General features: G+C 51.1%; 3 protein-coding genes across 3 annotated transcripts; all 3 read left to right on the top strand.

Moving 5' to 3' along the window:
• Positions 1-7357: 7357 nt before the first annotated feature.
• Positions 7358-14508, top strand: LOC100898862 (O-acyltransferase like protein). Its single transcript, XM_003747014.2, has 18 exons — positions 7358-7437; positions 9670-9844; positions 10015-10116; positions 10227-10325; positions 10426-10526; positions 10663-10789; positions 10884-10971; positions 11070-11155; positions 11574-11735; positions 11863-11959; positions 12056-12197; positions 12323-12522; positions 12626-12748; positions 12965-13097; positions 13216-13314; positions 13455-13545; positions 13650-13795; positions 13938-14508. Exons 1-18 carry the CDS (start codon positions 7429-7431, stop codon positions 14199-14201), a joined length of 2244 nt encoding a protein of 747 aa, XP_003747062.1. The 5' UTR covers positions 7358-7428; the 3' UTR covers positions 14202-14508.
• A 1146-nt stretch (positions 14509-15654) lies between these two features.
• On the top strand, positions 15655-18001 carry spn-A (RAD51 recombinase homolog spn-A). Its single transcript, XM_003746953.1, has 4 exons — positions 15655-15945; positions 16821-17278; positions 17418-17613; positions 17702-18001. The coding sequence occupies exons 1-4, from the start codon at positions 15748-15750 to the stop codon at positions 17879-17881; spliced, it is 1032 nt and encodes a 343-aa protein (XP_003747001.1). The 5' UTR covers positions 15655-15747; the 3' UTR covers positions 17882-18001.
• A 481-nt stretch (positions 18002-18482) lies between these two features.
• Positions 18483-21089, top strand: LOC100902035 (isobutyryl-CoA dehydrogenase, mitochondrial). The gene is made up of 9 exons (XM_003746954.2): positions 18483-18572; positions 18898-18979; positions 19105-19205; positions 19295-19518; positions 19634-19839; positions 19919-20092; positions 20224-20348; positions 20497-20649; positions 20769-21089. The coding sequence occupies exons 2-9, from the start codon at positions 18898-18900 to the stop codon at positions 20919-20921; spliced, it is 1218 nt and encodes a 405-aa protein (XP_003747002.1). The 5' UTR covers positions 18483-18572; the 3' UTR covers positions 20922-21089.
• Positions 21090-23617: the final 2528 nt, after the last annotated feature.

A 23617-nucleotide genomic window follows, 5' to 3' on the forward strand; every position in this document is an offset into this window, starting at 1 on the left:
TGGAGCCTCCAACTCGGGAAATTGCTTGAGACCTGACTGAAGAACCGGGTCAGTTCCGAACTGGTCGAACGTCTGGTCGTGAAGGGTCAATGTTGAAGGTCGATTGAAGACGTCACTGCAAGTAGTGCAGTCAGGACCTATTTTCGCGCTCTCGTCTGACTCTGGACCTTTCCAATGGTTCTCCTCAAACACGACATACAACTTTCGCGTTCATCTCTTGTGTCGGGGCAAGGGAATGAACTTGGGAATCGAGAATCATAACCCAGCAGCATCGATAACGGGGGCATAAGACCTCCCTCATCAAGGACAAGTCATGAAAACAGTGCGGTTGCGAGGGCATGCGTAACGAAAAGTGCAAGTTTCCACCACCGTAAAGTTTCCAGTATTTTTCCTTGGGGAATTTCTCGGGCTTGGAGCCGGTACGGACCCTGATGACTGCGAGCCCATCTCGATACGACATCCCTCAAACTTTTGCGGTGATCATCGGCGGCCAAACTTAGTAAGCTTCGTCATGCCTACAGAATGGATTCGAGATGATCATTCCGCTGATGGATGTCGAGGAAAGGATTACCTTCTGAGGTTCATCATTCAGCCTTGAGCTCTCGCTCTCTAGGGTGGCTGTTTGATTCGTGGGGATCTTCGACGCGCAAATCTACTTCGACTCTCGATCCCATACGGCAAGACCCAGTACGACAAACAAAATACGGATCACTCACCAGACATGGAGGGCCACTAAGCTCAGCGTAACTTTCCAGTGGAGTAACATGTGTCAAATTCGAAGCGGATCCTCTTCTACGAGCACAAGAGCTTCCAGGATGGAGGCTGGTCAGTCGAGATACGATCAATAAGCGAAAGTTCTGCAAACCATCAAATTAATGCTGCCACCCACTGGTGGCCGTCTCCACCCTGACAGTTCACGATTGTATAGTGAATTATTTAGCGGAAAAACTCGGCGGCGGCGAAGATTCGCGGTTTGTGTCACGAATATGATTTTTCCATGAAGTCACTGAGCATGCTAAGATTCGGATCGAGCTAGTCGGCCGTTCTCCCACGGAATCTCCGAGTGAGTTGAGAAGTTTCTTTCCCCACATCGGAAAAGTGGCGGCGCTGTAATCGTCATGTGCTCTGCCTCGTGGTGCCTTGTTTTGGCTCCGCCCACGGAGAGGGTCCGCGGGCCTGAATCCAGCTAATACACCTTTCAGATGCGAGCCTGGAAAAGTTGTAACGAGCAAGACCGACACTTTCATTCCGAAGCATTTAGTTCGAATGAGATACCCGCTGTGTTCATGCTCTGACCACTTTCGAAAACTCACGGATAAGGGAGACGTGTGAAGAACGGGTTTCAGAGCGACCTCCTCGGTCAGCGGGGATGCTCCCAAGGCTTCGGGATGGAACACCTCGCACCGGAATTCAATATTCGTTGGGGAGTAAATTTCAATTACCTGGGCCGTTCCCACGACGCTTGAGAACTCCATCGTCGCGACGGCTCCTCAGCGACGGAAGGACGCTCATCTGAATTCAGTGAGGTCTCTGAAGGACGCCGGCTGGCACGTACAGGACAGACTGGGTATGGACTCGTGATGCTTGGACCTTCTAGTTCGGGACCGCGTCGACACTCGCGATTACCTGAGCATGCAAGGCCATCATCTATTTCTCAAACATGGGATCGAGGTGAAGAGCGATGGCCGATCCAGGGGGTGATAACCTAGCACCTTCGAAGCTTCGAAGAGCGTCCCCAGACGAGCCTCATTTAGGAACGGAATTCTTCTGCAGCTCGTTCGCTTCGAGAATGATGGCATCGATATCTGTGCTGCGCTGAGGATGCTGAACTCGCTGCTGAGAAACCCCCCGAGTGAGCGCAGGGTCCCACCGTCTCGAAACAGCTGCCGAGCGGCGTGTATGAGACGTATTTTAGGTTTTTCCCGACATCACGTAAGCCCCTCGATTCCCAACTCATGAGCGGTTCGATGATCGGCAGCCCCGAGTTTCGATCAGCCATTCTGTGACCGCGTAACAGGAGGTCGCTCCTCTCCGGCTATTCCTAACGGCTTGACGAGATTAGAATATCACTTGAATGAAGAAGCAGGGATGGGGCCCTGCTCGCAAATGACGTTCGGGACGGAAAAAATCTCAAACTCCGACCAGAATACGGCAATTCCGCGGGAGCGATCCCTCGGCTGGCCTTCTTGTTCGAACGGGAAATTCTTCGGGGAGGAGCGCCCCGGGTGTAGCTCGGCTAATTGCTCATGGAGTTAATCCTCTTCCATTTAGAGTTCCTATCGGATTCGGTGCCCCGAGCAGTCAAGAGAGCTGGCGATTAATGCAGTGCGCAATATTTTTTCCCCCATGAAAGTTGGCGATTCGCGGCGAGCTCCCAGATCCGGCGTGCGTTCCACCACTCTCCTCGAAAATCAAATGCTAAACTATGCCTCACATGGGGTGTCCCGACTTATCCAGCCGCGGTCGACTTCAGAGCGGGAATTCGGAGAGCAGAAGCAGACTATGTCTGCAGGTATCGTATACTATTCGGTACGCACCCACGCGGAAAGTTTTTTTTCCGAATGAGCGCAACGAGTGGCTTTGCATCCATCCCTCTCAGATAGGCTTCTTCGTCCTCTCTCCTGAACGAAGCTCCTCCAAAATCAAGACAAGGAGGATTGCGGAGAGGATTCCACGGCAGAAGAACAGGAATCGACGTCGTTCGCGATCGCTACTCATCGGACGGTGGATAGTCGCGTGCGCGATCGATGATTTTGTCGGGGCTTCGGAAACATGTTCCGCCTCAGGGTTGATCTGCTGACTAGCCCATCCATCGGGATTGGGTTTTCATTCTTTCCACTGTTCATTTGATTTCTCGTTAATCGTCGGAAATCAGCTCGTTATGAGTCGAAGGGAATCATTGATATACGCTTTGTTCATAGCTCATCGTCCGCCGACCCTTTCCTGGTGACGGAAGGCTCCGATTTCTTGTAGCGAATTTCACGTGATGGCCTGCCTGTATCGCATAGCACTTTGTTTACTGATATGGGTCGCTCCCACTTGGGCTGTTCGTATCGTGGGCGAGACATGTCGATAAGGTGTTCGTGGAATTCGAGGCAGCAATTCCTCTAGAGAGCGAGCGGTGAACCTTGCATATTCCAGAAGCGTATTCAATGTATGCACTCACTGAATTGCCCGGAATTCGGAGCGGGGTCCACCAGGATACGGACCGCTTCGTGGCGATCAAACGAGAGTGCTCACAATCAGCACTGTCACCGAAAAATCTCTCCGCTTCCCTGTTGATTCGAATATAATAGAATGTCTACCGTTTCAATCGTTCGGAACAAGTATCGAAGATCGACCATCATCCAGGTATCCAGCGTATTCCTTGACGCTAATTTTCGATACAGAGTCGATCGATCATCGGGATGTCATTCGCTTCTCACCCTTTTGTGCTCCGAATTAGGGAGGCGCGAGCAGATATTGAATTTCTATCGAACTGCCGAACTCGAGTCAGAATCTAGAGGGGGGGGGAAGGGAGAGAACAATTATGTTTGGTTTGTTCACATGTGATGAAAAGACGCTCAGGAGATATCGCTCAGAAGATCATACTCTTGGACGGTATGTGAGAAAATTATTGAGGCAAAATAAATGCTCAGGAAGTCTTCAGAGAACAGAGACCAGCTCGCTCGCGGTTCCTGCGGAACAGAGGCCTCGGACTCGGGCCGAGACCCAAATCGACTGAGCGCTTGCAGTTGCGGTCGGCTTCCGTGGTGTGCTGAGCAACACGAAGCTATCCCTGTAGTCGTCCGCGATCCGCGCTGTACTCACTCTGCTTACGAGTTGCGACGACAGAGAACGGAGATAATAGGTTTGGATGGATACCCGAAGAGACGACAGTTGAGTCAACCGGAGACCGGAGGCGAATTGATGGTTCGGGTGACCCTTTGGGACACCGTGCTGCTTAGTTTTTCTCGTGCCAGATAGCGCTTCACGTAAGCAAGAGGGGGAAGAGAACGACAGAAAAAGAAAACTAGGAGGTCAATGCTCATGCCTATTAAGTTAGGGCGACCTTCCATCGATCGTCTCCGCTTTCCCTTTTCCAAAGTCGGCGAGGCGAAGACGGCGACCTTGCCCTGAGCCCTCATCCCGGGAATGACTCGCGCAGGGTTTTTCTTGATTCAATCTCAATCGTATCTGCTTCCGGGGTTCACAAGATGTCGAAGTTGAAGCGTCACGTTGAGGTTCCCCGTAAGCGGTGGGGCTATCTCCGGGCTGGTTGAAGCGATTCCGTTGTTGCAGTCGTTCCGTCGAGCAGTCGTTCCGCTTACCGGAATCAAGAGGAAAATTGGACGAAAGCGATATTTGAAGTAGTAGTGCTTCGTTCGTACGAAAATTGAATGCAGCCACTCCGTTCGTCGGCAGCAAAGGTCAACAAATTAGCAAGTTCAGGAAGAGATTCGATTGTACGGCACTGCGTTAGAATGCGGGGCGCTACTCCTACTACGTGTCGGGATACCGTGGTCGAAAACTCCCTGATTCATGAAGGAGATTTTTTCGTCAGTATTACGCAACCAATTATCTCATAGGAAAGCGATCACTTCGGGAATGTTCTTAATAAGTGCCCCGCTGCGACCTGCGGATTAGACTCCGTATACAGCCAGCGGGGTATGTGTTGCGGCGGCACTGTATGCATGATATCTCAAAAACAAGAGCGAGTTCTGGTTCAGCTGGTCATTGCCGATTGGAACGAGGAAAGTGTCCCCGATTTGAGCAGGATCGGAGAAGTGCAACATTGATACGAAATTATCGGGGAGAGCCGAGCTGGGTTAGCATAGCGAGAAAATCGATCGTTCTCATCTATTCACCTTGGGTGCAGTTGTGCAACGAGCGAGTAACATTTCTGGCCACCACTTGAATAATTCTGTGAGAACCTCTGTCCCTTCGTAGGGGGCAAGCCAGGTGTCGAGGTCTGCCTCTTCCAACTTAGCCGCTGCCGCCGCAGTGTCCAAGGTGGATTGTGCTTCAGATCCGCTTACTGGGCGACGCTTTTCGGGGAGTACTTCTATCAAGCTCATCAGTGGAACCATGTTCAATCACGAAACTCTCAGTCACTCGGACCGAATCGAGCATATCATCTCGTTTCCGGCGCGCCTGAGCCATAGCCTGGTCGACTTGTGCGGGCTCCGAAGACGCATGTGTCAGTTAGCTGCGGTCTCCGCTCCCTCGTGCCTTTGTGCGCGCACCGACCAGCCGGTGAGATCTTACCCGATCGTTCACTCAACCGGCGTACATGCTCGACGATCTCGATGGGGCATTTTCCGATGAATAAGATCTCCGTCGGCTCATGAAATCAAATCGGCGAATACATGCTTGGTAAAATCGAGAAACCTCCGATCTCCCCTCCCTGTCGAATTCGTCGTCCTCCCTAGTGACCGAAGAAATTCGCGAATTCAGACGAAGACGTTCCAAGTTCATCCCGAGACCGACCATGTCGCATTGGTCGCTCTCAGCTTATCCAGCTTCTCGGAGCGCATCGGGTATTGAAGAGCACCATGGTCATCCCTGTGCCAAGAGGACCCTGGCTCCAGGGTCTCGAGTCTCGACGCCAACAATTAGGATCGTCCCTAGACGGTGATCTCTGTCTCATTAAGGAGCCTAGCTTACTCCACGGACCTCGCGGCTGTCCGCCCCCAGACAGGCTCAAGCCTCAGGCAAGCCAGAAATCTTGTTTGGTGCTCGTGTCTGAACGGACATCGTGGACGGAATGAGACTCGTATGGAAGCTCTCCACATGAATTTAATAAATAGAGGAGCCTGATACATTCGTTTAAGTGCTTCCGCTCTATTACTGCTCCATCCTTTGAGATTTGTCGGTTTTTTCGAAGCATGAGCCACTGTTCGAACTTAGAGCTAGCGTCCGACCTGAAGTGTTCATTCCGCGAAAAAGTATAGCGAATTCTGGCTCTATCTCAATATCAGCTGGTTCCAGCTCAAACAGCACTGGAATCATCCCTGCATCCCGACTGGGCTATCAAGACCTTCGATTCGTCTGGTGATTTTATCGGTATTTTAAACCAGACGAATAGTTGTCAAAGATTCTGCCATTTTCCAACGCATGTCCTGCCGGTCGAATTCTGATGGTACTCACGCGACATCGAGTTCTCCAAGACATTAATCACATAATTTCATCACGGTTGGTATGAGCTTATGAAGATTAATCATCTGAGAAGGAATCCGAATGGGAATTATTAGGATCTCCGATGATTACCGAATCAGCCGAAACTCACGCTACAATGGCCCATAAACTTTCCATTTTCTCAAGGTCCCGTCAGGAAACATCCGGTGAAAGCTATCAGCAAGCGGCCAGCGTAAATGCGTTTATCGATACCCTTCTCGCGGACGAAGCGAGCTGCAGCAATGACGTTCATAGAGAATTATGTACATATAGCGGGTGAATAGTTCGAGCGAGCTGATACGATTGGTCGTGGCATCCTCCGGTATTCGGGTGACATTGATATCGTGGTCCTGAAACTGAATGTTCACGTCTCAGCTGCGACGGCAGCTGATCTTCATACCCCGATTCTTGAAGAATACGGAAATGCATCTGGGAGTCGAATGTCGACTCGATTTCGCGCTGGCTGGAATTTCTTTCCCAAATTCAGCTGGTCTAGGTCATCACGAAAGCTTTTACAATATTTCTGGAGACTCGATCGCAATATCATTTCACTCAATCCTTCAATTCAAGAATCAATTCTGATGAGTTGACTGATCGAAGACTTGCCGGCTACCAGGCAACCCTCCGGGGCAGACATCTTGGCGACTTTCGAGAGCGAGAACTCGACTGAGGACGGGTGGTCGAAAGGCTACCTCGACTATCTTTTCCCGAGCTGAGTCGCTCTTTTCGTAGGGAATTCCCTCCATGAAGAGTCACAACGACGCCGCTCGCGCAGGGGGTGGCGTGGGTTCGACTTTCGCTGGCGGTCGAAATTCCGAACGAGATATCCTCTCGGAATTCCCTCTCGGGATTCCCTTTCGGAAAGCCCTCACAGAATGTCTTTCCGAAATTTTCTCGCGGGAACATTGACACCTAATCAGAGCGGTACCTAATCGTTGATACCCGCGACGTTGAAGCTCGGCTGTGTGGTCCAGCCCGGAAAATATATATATTAGTGAAGGAATCGTATGTGTGTGCAGACTACGAACATCCGCATAACACTTTGTCGCGACAAGTCGAAGACATCCATCGTGTGCCGGCAACGTCGACAACAGCAGCGACGACGTCAACCACGTCTTCCACACAGCTTCTAGACAGAGAGAGGGTGCGTGCTGCGGGCGGCTTTGGCAAGGGGCATCAGCCGCGGTTCAGCAGGAAAGGTGCGGATTTGCTTCGGCTCAACGTCCGAAAGACCGGCAGTGTAGTCCCAGTAGCAGTAGAAGTACATGATCCATGAAAATGGTGAGTCAGTTTTTTTGTTTACAAATGTCGCTCTCGCCTAATGAGCTTCGGAAAAGCGAGTGGTCGTCCGGTGTCTACTCGGAAGACTTGAGTCTGACGGCCGATTTGGGGCGTGCTCAGAGACGACGGTGGACGAAGATGAAGAATCGGGAGCTGTATGGACGGGAGTCACTCGCACTGATTCCAGCACGGATCGGTGTCGCGATGAATGGTTCAGATTGCTGTCGCGATCAATGGTTCAGATTCAGCTCCATGAGGGCGAGTGCCTGATTCAGAGGATCCAGTCTGAGTGAGCTAGCTCAGATCCGGCTGCCGACCGGTACCCGCTCAAAACTACTCTCCCGGGAATCATGAATTATTCGTGAATTCATGATATCTGATTGATCGATTCATATTCGGAAAATCGATCGATCGATTGATTGGAGCGGCAGGGAAATTCGATTGGCACATCGCGTCCCCTCCGAGGCTCCGACTCGATAAAGAGCCATAACTGCCTGACGCCTCGCTGACGCCGCGCCGTCTGGATGTCACCATATCAGGAAACCATCCGCTCTCGGACTCGACCTTTCCTGTCACTCGAATCCGGAAGTGACATTCGTGTATTTTCTGGGAGAGACCGAAGAGGGAGGTAAAGAGGGAAACATTCAGAAACGGTACTTTCTCCGCATCGGCGCAGACATGTGGTGTGCAAGATCTTGAAGCGCGAACGAAGCTGCAGATCGGATCGAATGAAGAGCTCCTCGAAGGCTTTCGCTCGCATGTCAGACGCTGCACCAGGCAGACGTCTGCTGGGGATAGTACGCGTGTGATTTCTATGTAAGTTGGCGCCGTTTGTGACGCAATCAAAGTTTCGTAAGTAGGTATAAACGTGTGAATAGTTCATCGGAGACTCGTTCCAGCTTCAATCCGTTCTTAATGTTGTTGGCGTCGTTCAATTAAAAAATCTCTCCACAATACCACCGTTGTTGCCTATGGCGGAGTCGATCGTGCCGCTACCGGAACTTCGACCACCGCTCGTTCCGGGCTTTTCGGAAACGAACGAAATCGTGAAAGCTATCCTCGGATCCCGTCGTTGCGGGGAATGGCATCCTGGAGATTTTTCTTTCGCGAGGGGACGGATGTCTCCGCTGGAAGGATGGACGCCCGTTCAACTGATGGGAGCTTCGGCTTCCGACACCGCCCCTCGATCTCGCACGATTGTATCCATTCTACAGCCCAATTATATCGATCGATCAAACGGATCGGTGACAAAATTTGAGAGACTCGCGGCGACGAAGCAACAAACAGAAAATACCGATCACTTTCGACGGTAAGGTCACGATCCTTTCCCCAGCTAGGGATAAGGTTCCGTTCAACAGAAGTAACGCGATTTTACGCAATGGTCATCGGAATTTTCTTCAATGGAGCACTACCGAAGGCCAATGACTGCCAATCACACTGCGGCAGAAATGATTATGTCAAAATGAATGACTCTCACGGTGGTGCGCTGTTTGCGGTACTTCTCAGCGCGGTCGACAATGCCGGCTTCATTCACCTTGACAACAAAGACTCATCGGTCGTCGTCTGGGTTTACACCGTCTTCATTCAGCTGCGAATTACCAGAATTTCATGGAGAATCCTGTCCCGCGGCGTTTTATTCGCCTGCTTCAGTGCGCTGACGGAAAACGGAGTCACGCGACATGCCACGGCATTGTCGAGCTGCACAAGTCTCGTCGGAGCTGGCTGCCGCGAACAAATCTATTTGGATTTTCGCTTTCATTTGTTTTCTTTCGCTTGCACTCAATTATCGTCTCGGGAACGAATGCTAATCGATCGTGCGAGACAGCGGGACGAATGAACAGAACTCCTCGTGATCGATCTGATACTCGAGAAGTCATCGTTGACCACTTTCCCGTTGCATGTCGCGTCTGCCCGTCGACGAAATGTCGTCGCTGTGGTCCAGCAGCCTAACGGTGCGTGAGCAATGTTCCGCAATCAAACGGAGCTCCGTTAGGTGGATGGACAGCGAGGAACCGGCGCACCCCGAAAGCCTGATACTGACAGACACGACGCCGACGATCCGTTACTGTGGTTGTTGCACTGATGGGTAACATAACTCGCGAAATTAAAGGGACAGCTGAGCGACGGATGAAACGTGGGACGGGCCTGGGAATTTCCGAGAGCTTCCTGAGCCAATCGAGGGATACCCTTGTAGGATTCGATGGATATTTTATGTGATTTTTTCGGTTTCAGAGTTTTCCATTCGGCTGGGCGTTCCGAATGAAGCTGATCGTCTTCATCTTCCTCCTTGTCCAGCTGTCGTTATACCATGATCTCGCAGAATGCAAGGTATCCCAGGCGAGAAGGGATTTCAAGGAGGACTTCAAAGCACTACTCAGTCCAGCTCAAAAAGTCCTGCTACCGATAGGTGAGACCGCCCGGATTCGCCTCAACGAATTATCCCCCGCTCGAGCCGACCTCCCCGATTGTAAAACTCAGTGAAGCATGAGCCGCGTGGGGAGGTAGAGCTCTAGAGATATTCAGGGCAATTTGTTTATTTTTCGCAAAATGAAAGGCATGTTCGGTTTTTTTTTGCAGGCGAAGCTCTGATATTCAACGAAGACCTCTCAACGGAGTGCACCACGGCACTCTTGAGAACTGGCCGAGCTCTCAGGAGCGGCAAAATGTGGGCCACTAGGAGTAAGTATCCCCCCTCGGCAGCCCGCGGTGGTCCCCGATTCCGTCCGGCATGCTCTCCTTCGACCGTTTCTTATTCCCATCAACGAGAACTTAGTGAGCTCATGTTTCAGTGTTGGTCTCAAACGGTTTCATACCGGAGAACATTTTCCTCGGACAAACGCAAGCCCATGGCAGCATCGAGCAGTGCTTGCGGCATCCCGAGCTAAGAGGTACTGTCATCTATTCATGTAGATCCCGTCAGAAAAACGGGGCGATGACGAGGGGCAGACTTTTCGACTGCGATCCTGCTTCATTCGTCTCCCTTTACAGATGAGGATGGGCCCGACGATCAAGAAGCACACTACTGCAAGGTGAAATTGGCCTTCAGCAAGAACGACACTTTCTACGAACGCCTTACTTCCGAAATTCACGTGGGTGTCTCTTCCTCTAACGGTAAATTATATTCGTTTGAAGACGTTTTCGAGGAGTGGGACCCTCTGGGAGTCGTAGATGCCGGGAAGGTATTGGAACGTCGATTCGAGCGGAGAACGTTCTGCCTACTTACAGAAAACCTCCGGCCTCAACGTACAAGCCGTACCTGATGTGATCAAGGGTATTTACACGGGACTCGTCGCTTCATTGTGCGTGCCTCGCGACTGTTCCGAGCAGGACGTTCAGATCGCTTTGAACACCAGTGAGTAGGACGACACGAGAGCCGTGATTTTCGTGCCATGATTTTCGAATGAAAATGGACGTCAGCGTCTCACCCATGAACGCCTTTTATCCAGTCTCCGACATGTATGGACTCCAAGCGGAGGTGAGCTCCTGCCAGAATGGTGATCCACCGTCATTCGAAACCCAGCAAATTCTGACAATGTGAGTTGGAGCGACTGTTTCGCGGAGTATTCATGTCCTACATAAACAGACCTATAGTTTCACATCGCAATTTCGTATGACTTCACTACCTCTTCAAGGGCTTTCTTCGGCTGCATCCTCATCTTGTGTCTGGCCGGGACAATCATCGAACTGAATAGCTCCATCTTCGGAAAATCTTTCCCTGGTACGCAGACTTTGATTATAACAGAATTTTGGGTAGTTCTCATCATCCAAATTCCGACTGGGGGCCTCCCCTCCGGTATCACGGATCTTGTTGAATGGCGCGAATCTCCGCTTCCCCACCCCGAAAGAGAGCGTCGGTATTCCTTCCGGGTCTCTCGATGTACGGAGATTCTCGTCAAAAGATTAGGACTTGAATGCGAGTTCCGGGTGCAGGCGAAAGGGGAGAGGGTGCACGGTAACATACATCTTCGCTGTATGGCTTTGCTTTCTCCCTACTCCCCCATTGTGCCTGTGAATTTCAAGTGCGTTCGACAAAGTATATAGATTTCTCGAGTCGAATTCGGGAGTGAACACCAACAAAGACTCGGAGATCAACAAAGAAAGGAGCGAGAATGTGACTCGTGCCGCTGTGTTTGCAGGAAGATTCATACGCTGCTTCGGTCTGTCGAAAAATTGGACAAGTCTCCTAGACGGCGGCGATCCCCAACATCGGACGGGCTTCTTCAATGGACTGAAACTTCTTTTGTGTCTCTGGATTTCCGCCGGTCATCTCATCATATTTCCGTCGCCGGAATTCACCCGTGAGTGCCGCGCTTCCGATAAACTTGAATATATTACTCGGAGCCGTTGCAATAGAAACGGAATGAATTCTCCGCTGGAAGGAAGCCATCCGTTTATTCAAAGCACGCTAAATATTTCAATTCCTAGAAAATCCCGGGGATTTCTTCATGGTCGTGAGTCGTTCGCTCTGGTTCCAGCTGTTCAGTAATATCAACCTCGCGGTGGTGGGCTTTTTCTTCATTAGGTCTGTTTCGACTTTCCACTAGAGATATCGGCTCCTCCATTGGGATCAAAAAGTCGTTTCTAAACTTCCTCTATGTTCCCTCTTCCCCCATGGTAGCGGATACTTGGTGCATCATGGAACGGAGCGCTTCTCCACGAAACAACCATTCAGATATGTCTTGACTTGCTTCGCAAGACGCTACTTCAAGCTGGTGATTCCGGCTCTCGTTGTGCTACTGACAACTCTTCTCTACCCTCTGGTCAGTTTCGGGGCGACACATTCGAAATTCGGGGCCTTCGGGATTTTCGGTCACAGATCGCTTCGTCAGGGGAATCGCATGCGCAAAAAAAAATTTCTCTTTGCGAAAATGTGCCCCCTCCCCAGATGAGCCGGACCGCGAGCCCTCGAGAAGGCTTCTATTTCAACAACATCGGCTCCTGCTCCAGAGAGTGGTATCTCTTGCCCTGCCTATCGAATAATTACATCGATATTTTCCGGGAGCAATGTCTAACACATTTGTGGTATATATCGACCGACTTGAAGATATATCCATTGGTCGTCGCTTTATCCGTGTTCTATAGAAGGTGAGTGAGACCGTTTATGCTCGAAATTTCTCCCCGGTCGTCAGATATCTCAGCGCATTAGGAGTCTCATACGTCCCGTTTTTTTTTCCGGAATGATGGCCAGATCCCCCCGATATGCCCTCATCACTTGTCTTCTAGTCGTGAGCTTGACATCCGTTTTCGTCGGTATAGAAACCTTCCGTGAAGGTGCCTCGGGAGTCGTGGCTCGAGCTGATCTCGAGGGAAAGTGAGTGTAAACATACATATGTGTTTCCCGCACAAACCCGCTTGCCTCAAGTAATTAAACTCGGTGTACCCGGACCTTTGATCGCGACCGAGAGTCGTCGCAACACGTCACAGAACGCATGATCAAGGGTTCCTTGGCGTAGCGACTATTCCGGAAAGCCCTCACCGCGACTCGGGTGTTTTGTGAGTGAGCTCTCACCTTGTTCATTCCAAACAGACGGTACCTGGCAGCCGGTAAGGCTTTGGATCTCTACACGCGACCGTATACGCAAGTCGCTGCCTATGTGATGGGCATGTTATGTGCGGTACTTGTGGAAACTCTGCAGGACCGTCCCCCCAACTTTACAACGGTAGAGGCTCGATTTGACCGGGCTCCAACTTGATTCAGAGCTCATGGGAGAAATCTCAGTTCCCGACTCCATATTTTCAAGAGTGTCGATGAGCCGAACGAGTTTGATTTCTCCGCAGTTCGCAAAAAGCCTCCTATGGATTCTGTCGGGGACGCTCTTCCTAATCCAGACGTACCTCATCACCTACTCGTCGATTCAAGTTTTTTCACCTGCCGGAGTGAGTATATCGAGGACACACAGACAAATGCCGGCGCGGTCAAGCGTCTCTGTGAAATAATTTCGGGTTCTCCGTTCTCCCGGCGGCTCTCTCTCTCTACCGTTTTTCTTTTCTAAAATTATTCCATTGTTCCTGTCCAGATTGGTATGTCCATCTACGCGGGAGTTTCACGACCACTCCACGCACTCATGTATCTCTGGATCGTGACCGCATGTACCCTATACTTCGCTGGTGAGTTCCACGAGAAACCCCCTCGCAGAGACAAAGCATCGAGAGATCGCTCCGCGGCGTCGCCCCAAAGGTAGCAGCTCTCGGTCAGGAGTTTCTAATTTCAGAACCACTCCGGCGTTTCCTATCTCATCCCGTGATGTTTGCTTTGGGGAAATTGAGCTACGGTGTCTACCTCATACACTTCCCGCTCGGATCTCTCGGTTACGCCAATCTCAAAAACGCCTCGCTCCAGTACAACTTCGTCACGTTGGTCAGTGAAGGCCTTTGCAGGATTGGCTGTCTGTTGCAGTGGTCCTTCATGGGGGAAGAATAGAAAAAAAAATTCTCATTATTCTTATTAGGAAAAAAAATTCCCCGATGAGTCCTACCCTGGAATATAATCCGTCTTGCAGTCCCAAGGAGTGCTCGGAACCCTGATGCAGAGTTTCATCCTGGCCGCGATATTGTATATCTTCGTGGAGAAGCCCCTAGCAAATGTGGACAGACTCCTCGTCAATCGGCGCAGGCGGACCAACTCAGAGGTCAACAAGAACGCTTCTTCCCTACCTGCAACTGTTTCCAAGGATTCAAGTGGGCTCGGATGCGTACCGATAGGCTCTGACCCTGAGACGGCTAAGAACTCATCAGGGACGACGCCAGCTTCATCAAAGCTGTGACATTTTCGAGTGTTGCACCGGATCTCAAAAGTAACAAAACCCCGAATCAATTCCCCCTCTTCGACTGGCATCGTTGTGTCTTGTAAATGATGTCGATTTGTACGTATGCCCGCCCGCCGGCCATCAACCGCCAGCTCTGCCTGGTCACCCGACACGCGAACGGCCGCTCCCGCCAGAGCGTAGATAACAAGATCGTATGAAGAGAAAGAACATCAACATGACCGCGGGCAGAAACGAACGAAGGGGCAGATGAACAGACCCAAACAGGAAATGACGATAAATGAAATAGGAAAACCATATTTATTCACTGTTGATGAACGTCGTTTTTCTTCGGCTGGGAATGCCGTTCGATTCTTGGGAAGCTTTCTTTGTCGGAATAGCTGGGAACACAGTGGATCATGGCTCCTGATTTTCTCCTAGCACGTTCATCTCCGGAACTTCGACACCTTTGTGGTTGGCCGCGTCCGGGAGTTCCGCCCGTCTGGGGACTGGTGTTCAACGGTTCCCCTCGATGAGCGAGCTGCGGAAACAGCATTGATTCTGTATATCTCCGATGAGGTGCTTCACTGGAAAGCTCCGAAGCTAGCCCTCAACTCTTCCCGAAAAGAGAGATATCTTTAGTAGAACTTCTTTGAAGCCGACTCGCGCCGTTCGCTCCTCCAGATAGCGGAGGGGGGGGGGGGCTGAGTCCCCACGCTTCCAGACTTCACTACCTCATTGAATTGGAATACTTCTTGGAGACGACTTGCCCCGTGCATGAGTTTCAAGCTCGGGTCTCGAATTGGAGACGAATGACGAAAGACAGACACCGCTGAGGGTGACACTGGGTCCGAACGTCAATATGTCAAGATCCCGAGCATTCTGCGGCTTGCTGCGATTGATCGGTCAGAATTGCTCTTCCCTCGCTCGCACGGGTCGATCCCCAAACTTGTGGGAAAAACACGGGAATCACTAATTTTATTGAGCGACGAGCTCGCGCGGTCTGGGGCTCTCAAGTTCTTCCGCATCTAGTGCAATCGTATCTGATGTCGAGGGGAAACTCCTGCATGGAGCCGCGACCAAGCAGTTACGGTCGACCCACTCGAGGAGCATCCTGCGGGCTGGCTGCCGGGGTCTACCCTGAGAAACCCGCGAGTCGGAAGTCATGTCTCATTCGATAGGAATCATGTCGTCTGCTTCACCACGGGATCGCACTGTAGCACGCGACCAATGACGAGCGATACTCCAGCGGTGCCCGCGTGCGAGCTGAGCTAGTGAAATCATGTTCCACTGTGAGAATCTCGGAGCGTACAGATATTCGCTTAATTCGCATCTCGCTCAATGCTCACGATCGGAGTTCCTCGCGCGCTCCTCTCGAGCATATGATGTCGAAGACGCAAGGCGTGGAGAGAGGGTATCTATCTCTTATTTCACTCACCCTCCCCTGATGGGGCACGAGAACGCGCCAAAACATGTCAGCGGCCTGCGCTGTGCTGTAGGCGGTTGAGAAGCTACGGAATCGCGTTTTTCTGTGATTTTCAGCAAGTATCTTGTGAAATCTGGTGACATGGCGCAACGCGAGCGTCGGAAGGAAGTGGCTATCGAGCCCTTACAGCAACAGGATCAGGACGAAGAAGAGAATGTCCTCAAACTCCAGCAACTCGAAGGGAACGGTGTCACAGCTGGCGATCTCCAGAAACTCAGAGAAGCCGGATTGCATACCGTACCCGCGGTGGCCTACACGACCAAAAAACAACTTTTAGCTGTAAGAAGAATGCTCGATCGATTCTGACGAATTAGGGATCCATAACTAGACCACCGGCAGCTTACAGAAGGCCCGACTCGCATTTGATTCGAGCATGACGAGCATTGGAATTCATGCCTATCTAGCGCTAAAGTGTGGAGGAATCGGTACCCCTTATGAGAAAATTAATTCAGCGCGCCTGGCGTCATGATGATCGTTTTCCGAAAAGGGAGTCGCACGAGACACTTCGGTAGCCCCCACGAGGGGAAGTTTCTGTCGAATCGTTGTCTATCGCTGCTCCAACCATGCGAGTTGTGATCATTGTAGAGTACCTAGTTGTCTACCGTGCTCTCAGGTCTCCTGGCTAACGAAATCCGAGCCGCCCCAATCTATCAATTCAGTCAAGCAGGTCCGAGGCTTGGGTTCGGAAGTGAGGTCTTATCGCCCCCGTTCCTAGAATCGAGCATTCCCTGGGACACCGGATTCTACTCCTCTCGAGCGATGCGAAGCAGAAAATGAGGCGAATCCTGTCTGACTGGTGGACGCAGCTCGCGAGTCCCTAGAACCTTCAGATATAGGCCACACATTTGAGGGATTGAGCAGCATCGCAATTTCCGATAATCATATATCGAATATCCTTTACATCCTGATGAGAGCTTACAACACAGCTATTCTAGGTGTCAAGTTTCAGATTATGACCACGAGATATTATAACTCGTCAGACTCCGGAGATATTTTCCACAGGGAATGATCCCACATAATTCTTGAGCGAACTCTACGCTGCTTTGATCGGAAACTCATGTTGATACAATGAAATTTCGGATCGAGCTCCCGAAGCCTGAGACCCTCAGGGAACCAGGGCTCCACTCAATTCAAATGCTTTCCTCCTGTTCCAGATCAAAGGGATCAGCGAGGCGAAGGCAGACAAGCTTATGAACCTGGCCGCGAAATTGGTCCCTATGGGATTCACCTCAGCCACGGAAATACATAAGCAGCGATCCGAAATCATCTACATAACCACGGGCAGTGCCGAACTGGATAAACTCCTGGGAGGAGGAATCGAGACGGGAAGCGTAACCGAACTTTTCGGCGAGTTCCGTACCGGCAAAACTCAGCTGTGCCACCAGCTGGCCGTGACTTGTCAACTACCGATTGACAACAACGGCGCCGAGGGCAAGGCACTGTACATCGATACCGAGGGAGAGTTCAGACCCGAACGCTTGCTCGCCGTTGCGGAACGATACGGTCTGGAAGGAGAGCAAGTTCTAGACAACGTATCCTGCGCCAAAGCCTACAATACAGATCACCAAACACAGCTTCTGATGGAAGCGGGTGCATTGATGTCCGAGAATAGGTACGTACATACGTCTGACCGCCGCGATGCGCTTCCGTCGTTCTGTCAGCGATTTTCGATCAGATTTACGATCTTCACCGATCCGTAAAATACGATGTGGGTAATTCTCTGGTGACCGAGGAAGGATCCATCCTCACAGGTACGCGCTGCTCATCGTGGATTCCGCAACCGCCCTGTACAGAAGCGATTATAGTGGTCGCAGCGAACTCAGCGCTAGACAGATGCATATGGCGAAATTCCTCCGCATGCTCGGCCGATTGGCCGACGAATTCGGCGTTGCGGTCGTCATCACCAACCAGGTCATGGCTCAAGTTGACGGAGCCAGCTTGTTCCAGGTGAGCTCTCTAGTTCATTGAGTGAGTGAGGTCATCGGAGACAGACCACTCTGATTTGTTGCTCAACAGCGTCGTTCCCCATCTCCAGGATCCGCGCCGGCCAGTTGGTGGGAATATCATGGCCCACGCATCGACGACAAGGCTGTACCTCAAAAAAGGTCGGGGGGACAACCGCGTTTGTAAAATCTACGATAGTCCTTGCTTACCTGAAAGCGAAGCCCAGTTCGCTATCTCACCCCGAGGCATCGAGGACGCCAAGGACACCTGAACCTTCGAGACAAAGCAGTCAGTGAGCGTTTAATCTTCGCAGGAAATGAGCGGAGTCTTATATTTGTTTCCAATGCTGTAAATAAAACATGAAATTTTTGTGGGACGATTTCAAACGGAAGTGGACCCCCTGCCTACTCTTTGATCGCAGCTCACAGTTGTGGAAGGAGCATGATGTACTAGAGTTCTGTCTCGGACCTGTCAGAGTCATATCGACAAAGGGTTCATGGTTGGGCTTCCGAAATTATCGTTCTAGCGCTATCCAGACCAGGTACCCGAGGGGGAACGAGGACTGCCTCTCCGTGGAGTTCAATTACGGATATATCTCGAAACACTGCGAATATAGAATGACAAATGCGTGGTATCAGGGGTCCAAAAAGTATCCAGACCGGCGGATCCACCCAACCTCGAGGGATGATGATGGGGAGGAACTTTCGGATTCTGTGTGTACAGAGAGGTTCATCTTTGATGACGTCGGCATCAATGGAAAGACGGTTCCCCTGGATGGGAGCGATTCGTGTGCGAGGGAAGACAGGTAGTCAGGCGCGGAGACACAGATATCCTCTGGGAGCGACCTCTGGCGGCCCGTTATCAACAACTCCGCTACACAAGCGGTGGTGGAGCACGCTCTTGTCTACGTCCATACCTAATTCGGTAGTTTTCTGCGGCGCCCGTGAGCCTTCGCTACAGATGTACGTTCGTATGAAAATTTTATTCTCGAAATCTCGATCTCCCCTCGCGTCCGACTCCGCAAGATCATCGGTGCCCGAGTTAGTTCGAAAATCGATTCATGGGAGTAGAGAGCAATGATACTGACGGTGCATTTAGTAATCAATCTGAGTACGATAACTTCGGGGTTTGACCCGCAGTAGTGCCGAGACCGCCCCATGATCAAGGGAGAATGATGTCGTTCAATAGACATCCGACAAGAGTGAAGCGGATAAACACGACTGCAGGAAGGGCCCTGTGAACTCCAGCTATAAGACTCAGTCAGCTTTTTCCGAAACTCGCTTCCAGATGACGATTTTAGCGCGATGTCCTCGGATATTGGGTCGCAGCGTGTCGCTCGTGAGGCACTCATCGAAACTTTCTCTCGACGGTTAGTTTTTGTTGATCGATTCGAATGAGAGCATAGAGATAGGCTTCTTGAATATTTCACCATACAGAACACTGTCACCGCGAGTCTTCACTGAATCGTCTCTCGGAGTCTGCTTTACTTTCCAGACACGATGGGTCTCAACGAAGAACAGTTGCAAATGCAAACAATCGCCAAGAGTTTCGCGGAGAAAGAGTTCCTGCCGAACATGAAAGTTTGGGACAGAGAGGTATCCATGCATTCGGCAATTGCGTCTGAGAGAGTCAAAGAAGAGCGCGTCGAACAGTTCTCACGCTCATCGTGTTTCCTTCCCGACAGCATATTTTCCCGCGGGAAGCCCTCCAGAAGGCAGCCGCGCTGGGTTTCGGGGCGATCAGGGTGCGTGACGAATTCGGTGGTAGTGGACTGGAGAGTTTGGACTCCGCGATTATTTTTGAGGCCCTCGCCAGGGGTTGCACTTCGACCGCCGCATATCTGAGTATCCACAACATGGCAACATGGATGATAGACTCGTTCGGAAGCACAGAGCAACGAGCCAAGTGGTGAGCGCCCTCCGCCATTCTCCCCTCATTCTGATGGGCATCTTGTCGTGAGTTGATGCGATCAAGCGGTAAACCTCCAACATTGTGCATGCAATGGTCGATTACCCCTCCACAGGATTTCGAAATTGGCTTCCATGGAATTCTGCAGCTCGTACTGTCTCACCGAGCCGGGCAGCGGAAGCGACTCCGCGGCTCTATCAACCAGAGCGGTGAAGAACGGGGATTATTACGTGATCAACGGGAGCAAAGCATTCATATCCGGAGCCGGCGAAAGCGATTTATATGTCTGCATGGTCCGCACGGGAGCAGCTGGACCAAAAGGTCGGACCCTCTGAATTCCTAGTCCCGAAAGATCCCCGCTTAGGCTCTCGCCCGATGACAGTACGATGGTTTTTCCCAGGGATAACATGTCTCGTAATCGAGAAAAACTCTCCGGGCCTTTCGTTCGGCAAAAACGAGAACAAACTCGGCTGGAATACTCATCCGACGAGAGCTGTGATCTTCGAGGATTGCAAAGTTCCCGTGAGCAATCGATTGGGCGAAGAAGGACAAGGGTTCAACATAGCCATGAAAGGTCTCGCTTCCCCGCGCCATCCCATTTCGCGCACAGGACGCTTCTGCGGGGAGGAATCCCGCAGAGCTGGAGATTTTCCTGAGGAGAGGCACAAAACGAGACAGAATGACCCGCGACGTCTCATTTCCCAGGACTCAACAACGGACGGGTGAATATCGGCGCCTGCTCGGTCGGAGCAGCTGCTGCCAGCATCGAGTTCGTCGCCCACTACATGAAGGATCGTAAGCAATTCGGGAAGCCGATAGCGGATTTCCAGGTGGGTGGGTACCGGGATCACGAGGGATTCGCTGGCTGATTCGGAGCCTGATCAAGATCAAAACGATAATGGATCTCATCCGTCGGAATAGAATATACATTATTTCTGAGAATACCGACTGCCAGTCTGCCATGATTCAATCTTTTAGTTCAATCAATTCCGCTTGGCGGAAATGGCGACCAAGCTACAAGCCGCAAGGCTCATGGTGAGGCAAGCGGCGAGAACTTCTCAGGAGAATCGAGAAAACGCAACCCAGATGTGTTCGATGGCTAAATACTTCGCAACCGAAACCTGCTTCCAAGTGAGTCTGAAGAGGAACTTCTGGAAGACGTGACTTGCGAATCCTTCGACAATCCATTGATGTGAATAGAAAGAAGAGAGAAATATTGTGGGCACGAAGAAGAGTCGTCTCCGTTACAGATCACGGATCAGGCCATGCAGTTGATGGGTGGATACGGATTCATAAACGAATTCCCTGTGCAGCAGTATTTCCGGGACTGCCGAGCTCATCCCATCATCGAGGGAACGAACGAAATCATGCGACTCATAATTTCTAGAGACATTCTCAAATAGAAGCCCCTCCGGGAAGTCTTATGGAGAACGAGAGAAGGACGAGCGGAGCCTGTCTACCGGAAGATTCGCACAAGAGACTTGCAGTGATCATGTTTCGAACGTCGCGACGTTTGAATGTATGGATGATCCGATCATGGACTAAATACTCATGGGTCGAGGGAGACTGTACCGGTCCTTGTACGAGTTTTCTCTTAATAGGTAGAAGCCAACGCCCCCCGCCGGGCGAAGTCCAAGTCCGCATCCGACGCGTGCTTATGTTTTCCGTCTACGACACAGCTTCCGTAATCGGCCCCCTCCTCGCGGAAGTCAGTTCAGGCCGAAGTTTCATACCCGCGGCAAAAGACGATTCCGACGCATTTATTCGATTCTGTGTATATACAAGAAATACTTGCAATTACTGAGGGCGTTGGAGATACTCACCGGGTCGGCGTCGCCAGATATTGATCACGGAAACCTATGCAAAAAAGGGGGGAGCAGAATTCGTCGAGTAAAAACCGTGCCCAGAGAACCACGGGCGCAGCCCTGTAGAAGCACGATCACAGTTCCACGCTCGTGGGTTCGGCTCATTGTCTCGAACTCGGAGAACCGAGAGTGTCCGGAAAAAATAACATTTTCCGCTGTCTCCCGCTCGGTTCGAGATCGGACTGCGTGATTCTCGGACGATAGAATGGAGAACCGCGGCAGAATGGAACTTCCAGGTTGGAAGACTCCAGTCGAAATCTATCACCCAGTCGAGGAGCTCCGACTGCGAATCGATTGCTTTGGACCGTATCCCCTCGAATGGATGTCGATAACACATTCGAAATTCCAAAGGTTTCGCTCCGAAGAGTTCAACATTCGGTCTTTTCGTTACGAAAGTTTTTTTAGCATCTGTAGAATATGTTGATGCTAAGCTTCGAAGCGGTCATGCAGGAAATTCAGCGGCGAATCCCGGAAAGTTCCTCGGAGGACCCTCTAAAATGTCTCAGCGAATCGACGGTTGCCCACGTCTGCGCTGTAGGAGGCTCCACAGAAAATTGAGCCGTTGGAGATCGAAGAAGAGAAAAACTGTTCTTCGGGCCCGTTCCAAGAGAGGGCTCTCGAAGGATTGATTGCCTTAAGAAGGATTGCCTTGTGACCAACTAGATTCACTGCGAGCTTCCCGATCCCACCAATCACGTTCTCGTTCTCATGTCATTCTCCATTCCCTGTGTTCCACCAGGTGGGTCAAGGTTTTCGACCCGGTCCATGTCGTCTCTTGTGTCAGCTCTCCCAAGTCTTCTCTGATCTGCACATTTAGCTCATCCCGGCGTGGTTTTGAAATCGTTCCCAATTCTTAGCGAGACTCAACGGCTCCAAGGCTTACAATCGTACGCATGCTGAAGCGCTGAGTCTATGGGGAGAGCGTTCAAGGAGTACGCGGGTGAAATTCAATTTTCCAAAGATGGAATCTGTCGAGGAAATGGACACAATGGTGCTGATGATCTTTGCTGAAACTTTGACTGGTATAGGGCGGCTTCTTTTATCATTTTCCAAGTCTGGTTCCTTGATCATTGGGACCCAGGGAGATCTCACTGGAGTCACACGGAGCAACACACCAGGCTCACACGAGGGAACACACCAGGATCTCGAACGACGGATCCTCCGTAAGAGCTCTCCGGAGAGTCTGAATATGATTCCACTGCATCTCGCTTCGTTCGAGTATAGAAAGAAGGGCTTTATGGAATATTTTGCGATTTGCTGCGCTCCTTCCAATTCGTAAGTTCATGAGTCGATCCATACCTTACATCTCAGATCGACACGGCTCTTATCTTCGAGAAGCGACCAGCGACTCTCATTTTTCTCAAGGAGCCTGGACTCAGCCTTGCGTTATTTCCACAGGAACAGCGAGATCATTTCGAGAATATTACCGGGACCAAGCTCAGTATTTCACTGCACAATGGTCGCTCAGAAGCGCGGAACTTCGCAGCCGCTCCCGAAGAGAAGTTGCATCGATGCATGGATCGTAGACTACCAACTCTAGGTACGCCGTAATCAACCCGCGTGGTAGCCGAGTGGCTAGCGGGTGCGTCGCATGCGCTACTGTGACGCAACCGAACTCCCGAGGCCAGCGAATATTTTCTGTTGCAAAATTGAGCTTCCCAATCGAGGAGTAGAGTAAGTCGAGATTGCTCTTCGAGGGAGCCATGGCACTCCCGCTGGTATCCTACCCCGCCGCTGTGTGAGAGCAGGAAGAAAAAAAACTTACGCCGTAGAAGCACACCAATTATAGCTAGAGACTTCGATGAAGAGGCGTTGGATCAGAAATTCTGTGTTTTCCTTCGGGGCTCATTCTCGCCACCAATACCTTTCATTCAAATTTTAGAAGACGAGGCCCCGTTCGACGGCTCTCTCGAATCTCGCCACGTGCAGAGTTCCAGCGAAATCGGAGGGCACCGAAAAGCTTTACTCTTGACAGAGAAGCAACTCAGTGCCTCCAAGGTTTCTGCAAACTTCCGTGTAGTTATCGATCATTCTCCTGTTCCTCTGAAAGGATACCGCGGAATAAACCTCGCCAGTTACTCCACGGACTCATGAGTTTCGCTCATGAGTGGTTAAAGATTACCAATCTCGATGTTTTATTCGACGAATGTAGCGATCCCAAGTTCATCAGAACCGAACTCGGTGTCGAATGAAGAAGCCCTCGACAGTGGCAGGAACTTCCCAGCAAATGATCG

The sequence above is a fragment of the Galendromus occidentalis genome, unplaced genomic scaffold, assembly GCF_000255335.2.
Source record: "Galendromus occidentalis unplaced genomic scaffold, Mocc_1.1 scf7180000077511, whole genome shotgun sequence".
NCBI lineage: Eukaryota > Metazoa > Arthropoda > Arachnida > Mesostigmata > Phytoseiidae > Galendromus > Galendromus occidentalis.

Bases quoted from the DNA above. Each gene is read 5' to 3' on its own strand.
- LOC100898862 (XM_003747014.2), top strand. The intron at 11,736-11,862 runs GTGAGTGCCGCG...TTCAATTCCTAG, and splicing joins TCCGTCGCCGGAATTCACCC to AAAATCCCGGGGATTTCTTC. The intron at 12,523-12,625 runs GTGAGTGAGACC...AATGATGGCCAG, and splicing joins TTATCCGTGTTCTATAGAAG to ATCCCCCCGATATGCCCTCA.
- spn-A (XM_003746953.1), top strand. From the start codon at position 15,748: ATGGCGCAACGCGAGCGTCGGAAGGAAGTGGCTATCGAGCCCTTACAG. The intron at 15,946-16,820 runs GTAAGAAGAATG...CTCCTGTTCCAG, and splicing joins CCAAAAAACAACTTTTAGCT to ATCAAAGGGATCAGCGAGGC. The intron at 17,279-17,417 runs GTACGTACATAC...CCATCCTCACAG, and splicing joins GCATTGATGTCCGAGAATAG to GTACGCGCTGCTCATCGTGG.
- LOC100902035 (XM_003746954.2), top strand. From the start codon at position 18,898: ATGACGATTTTAGCGCGATGTCCTCGGATATTGGGTCGCAGCGTGTCG. The intron at 18,980-19,104 runs GTTAGTTTTTGT...TTTACTTTCCAG, and splicing joins ATCGAAACTTTCTCTCGACG to ACACGATGGGTCTCAACGAA. The intron at 19,840-19,918 runs GTCGGACCCTCT...GGTTTTTCCCAG, and splicing joins GGGAGCAGCTGGACCAAAAG to GGATAACATGTCTCGTAATC.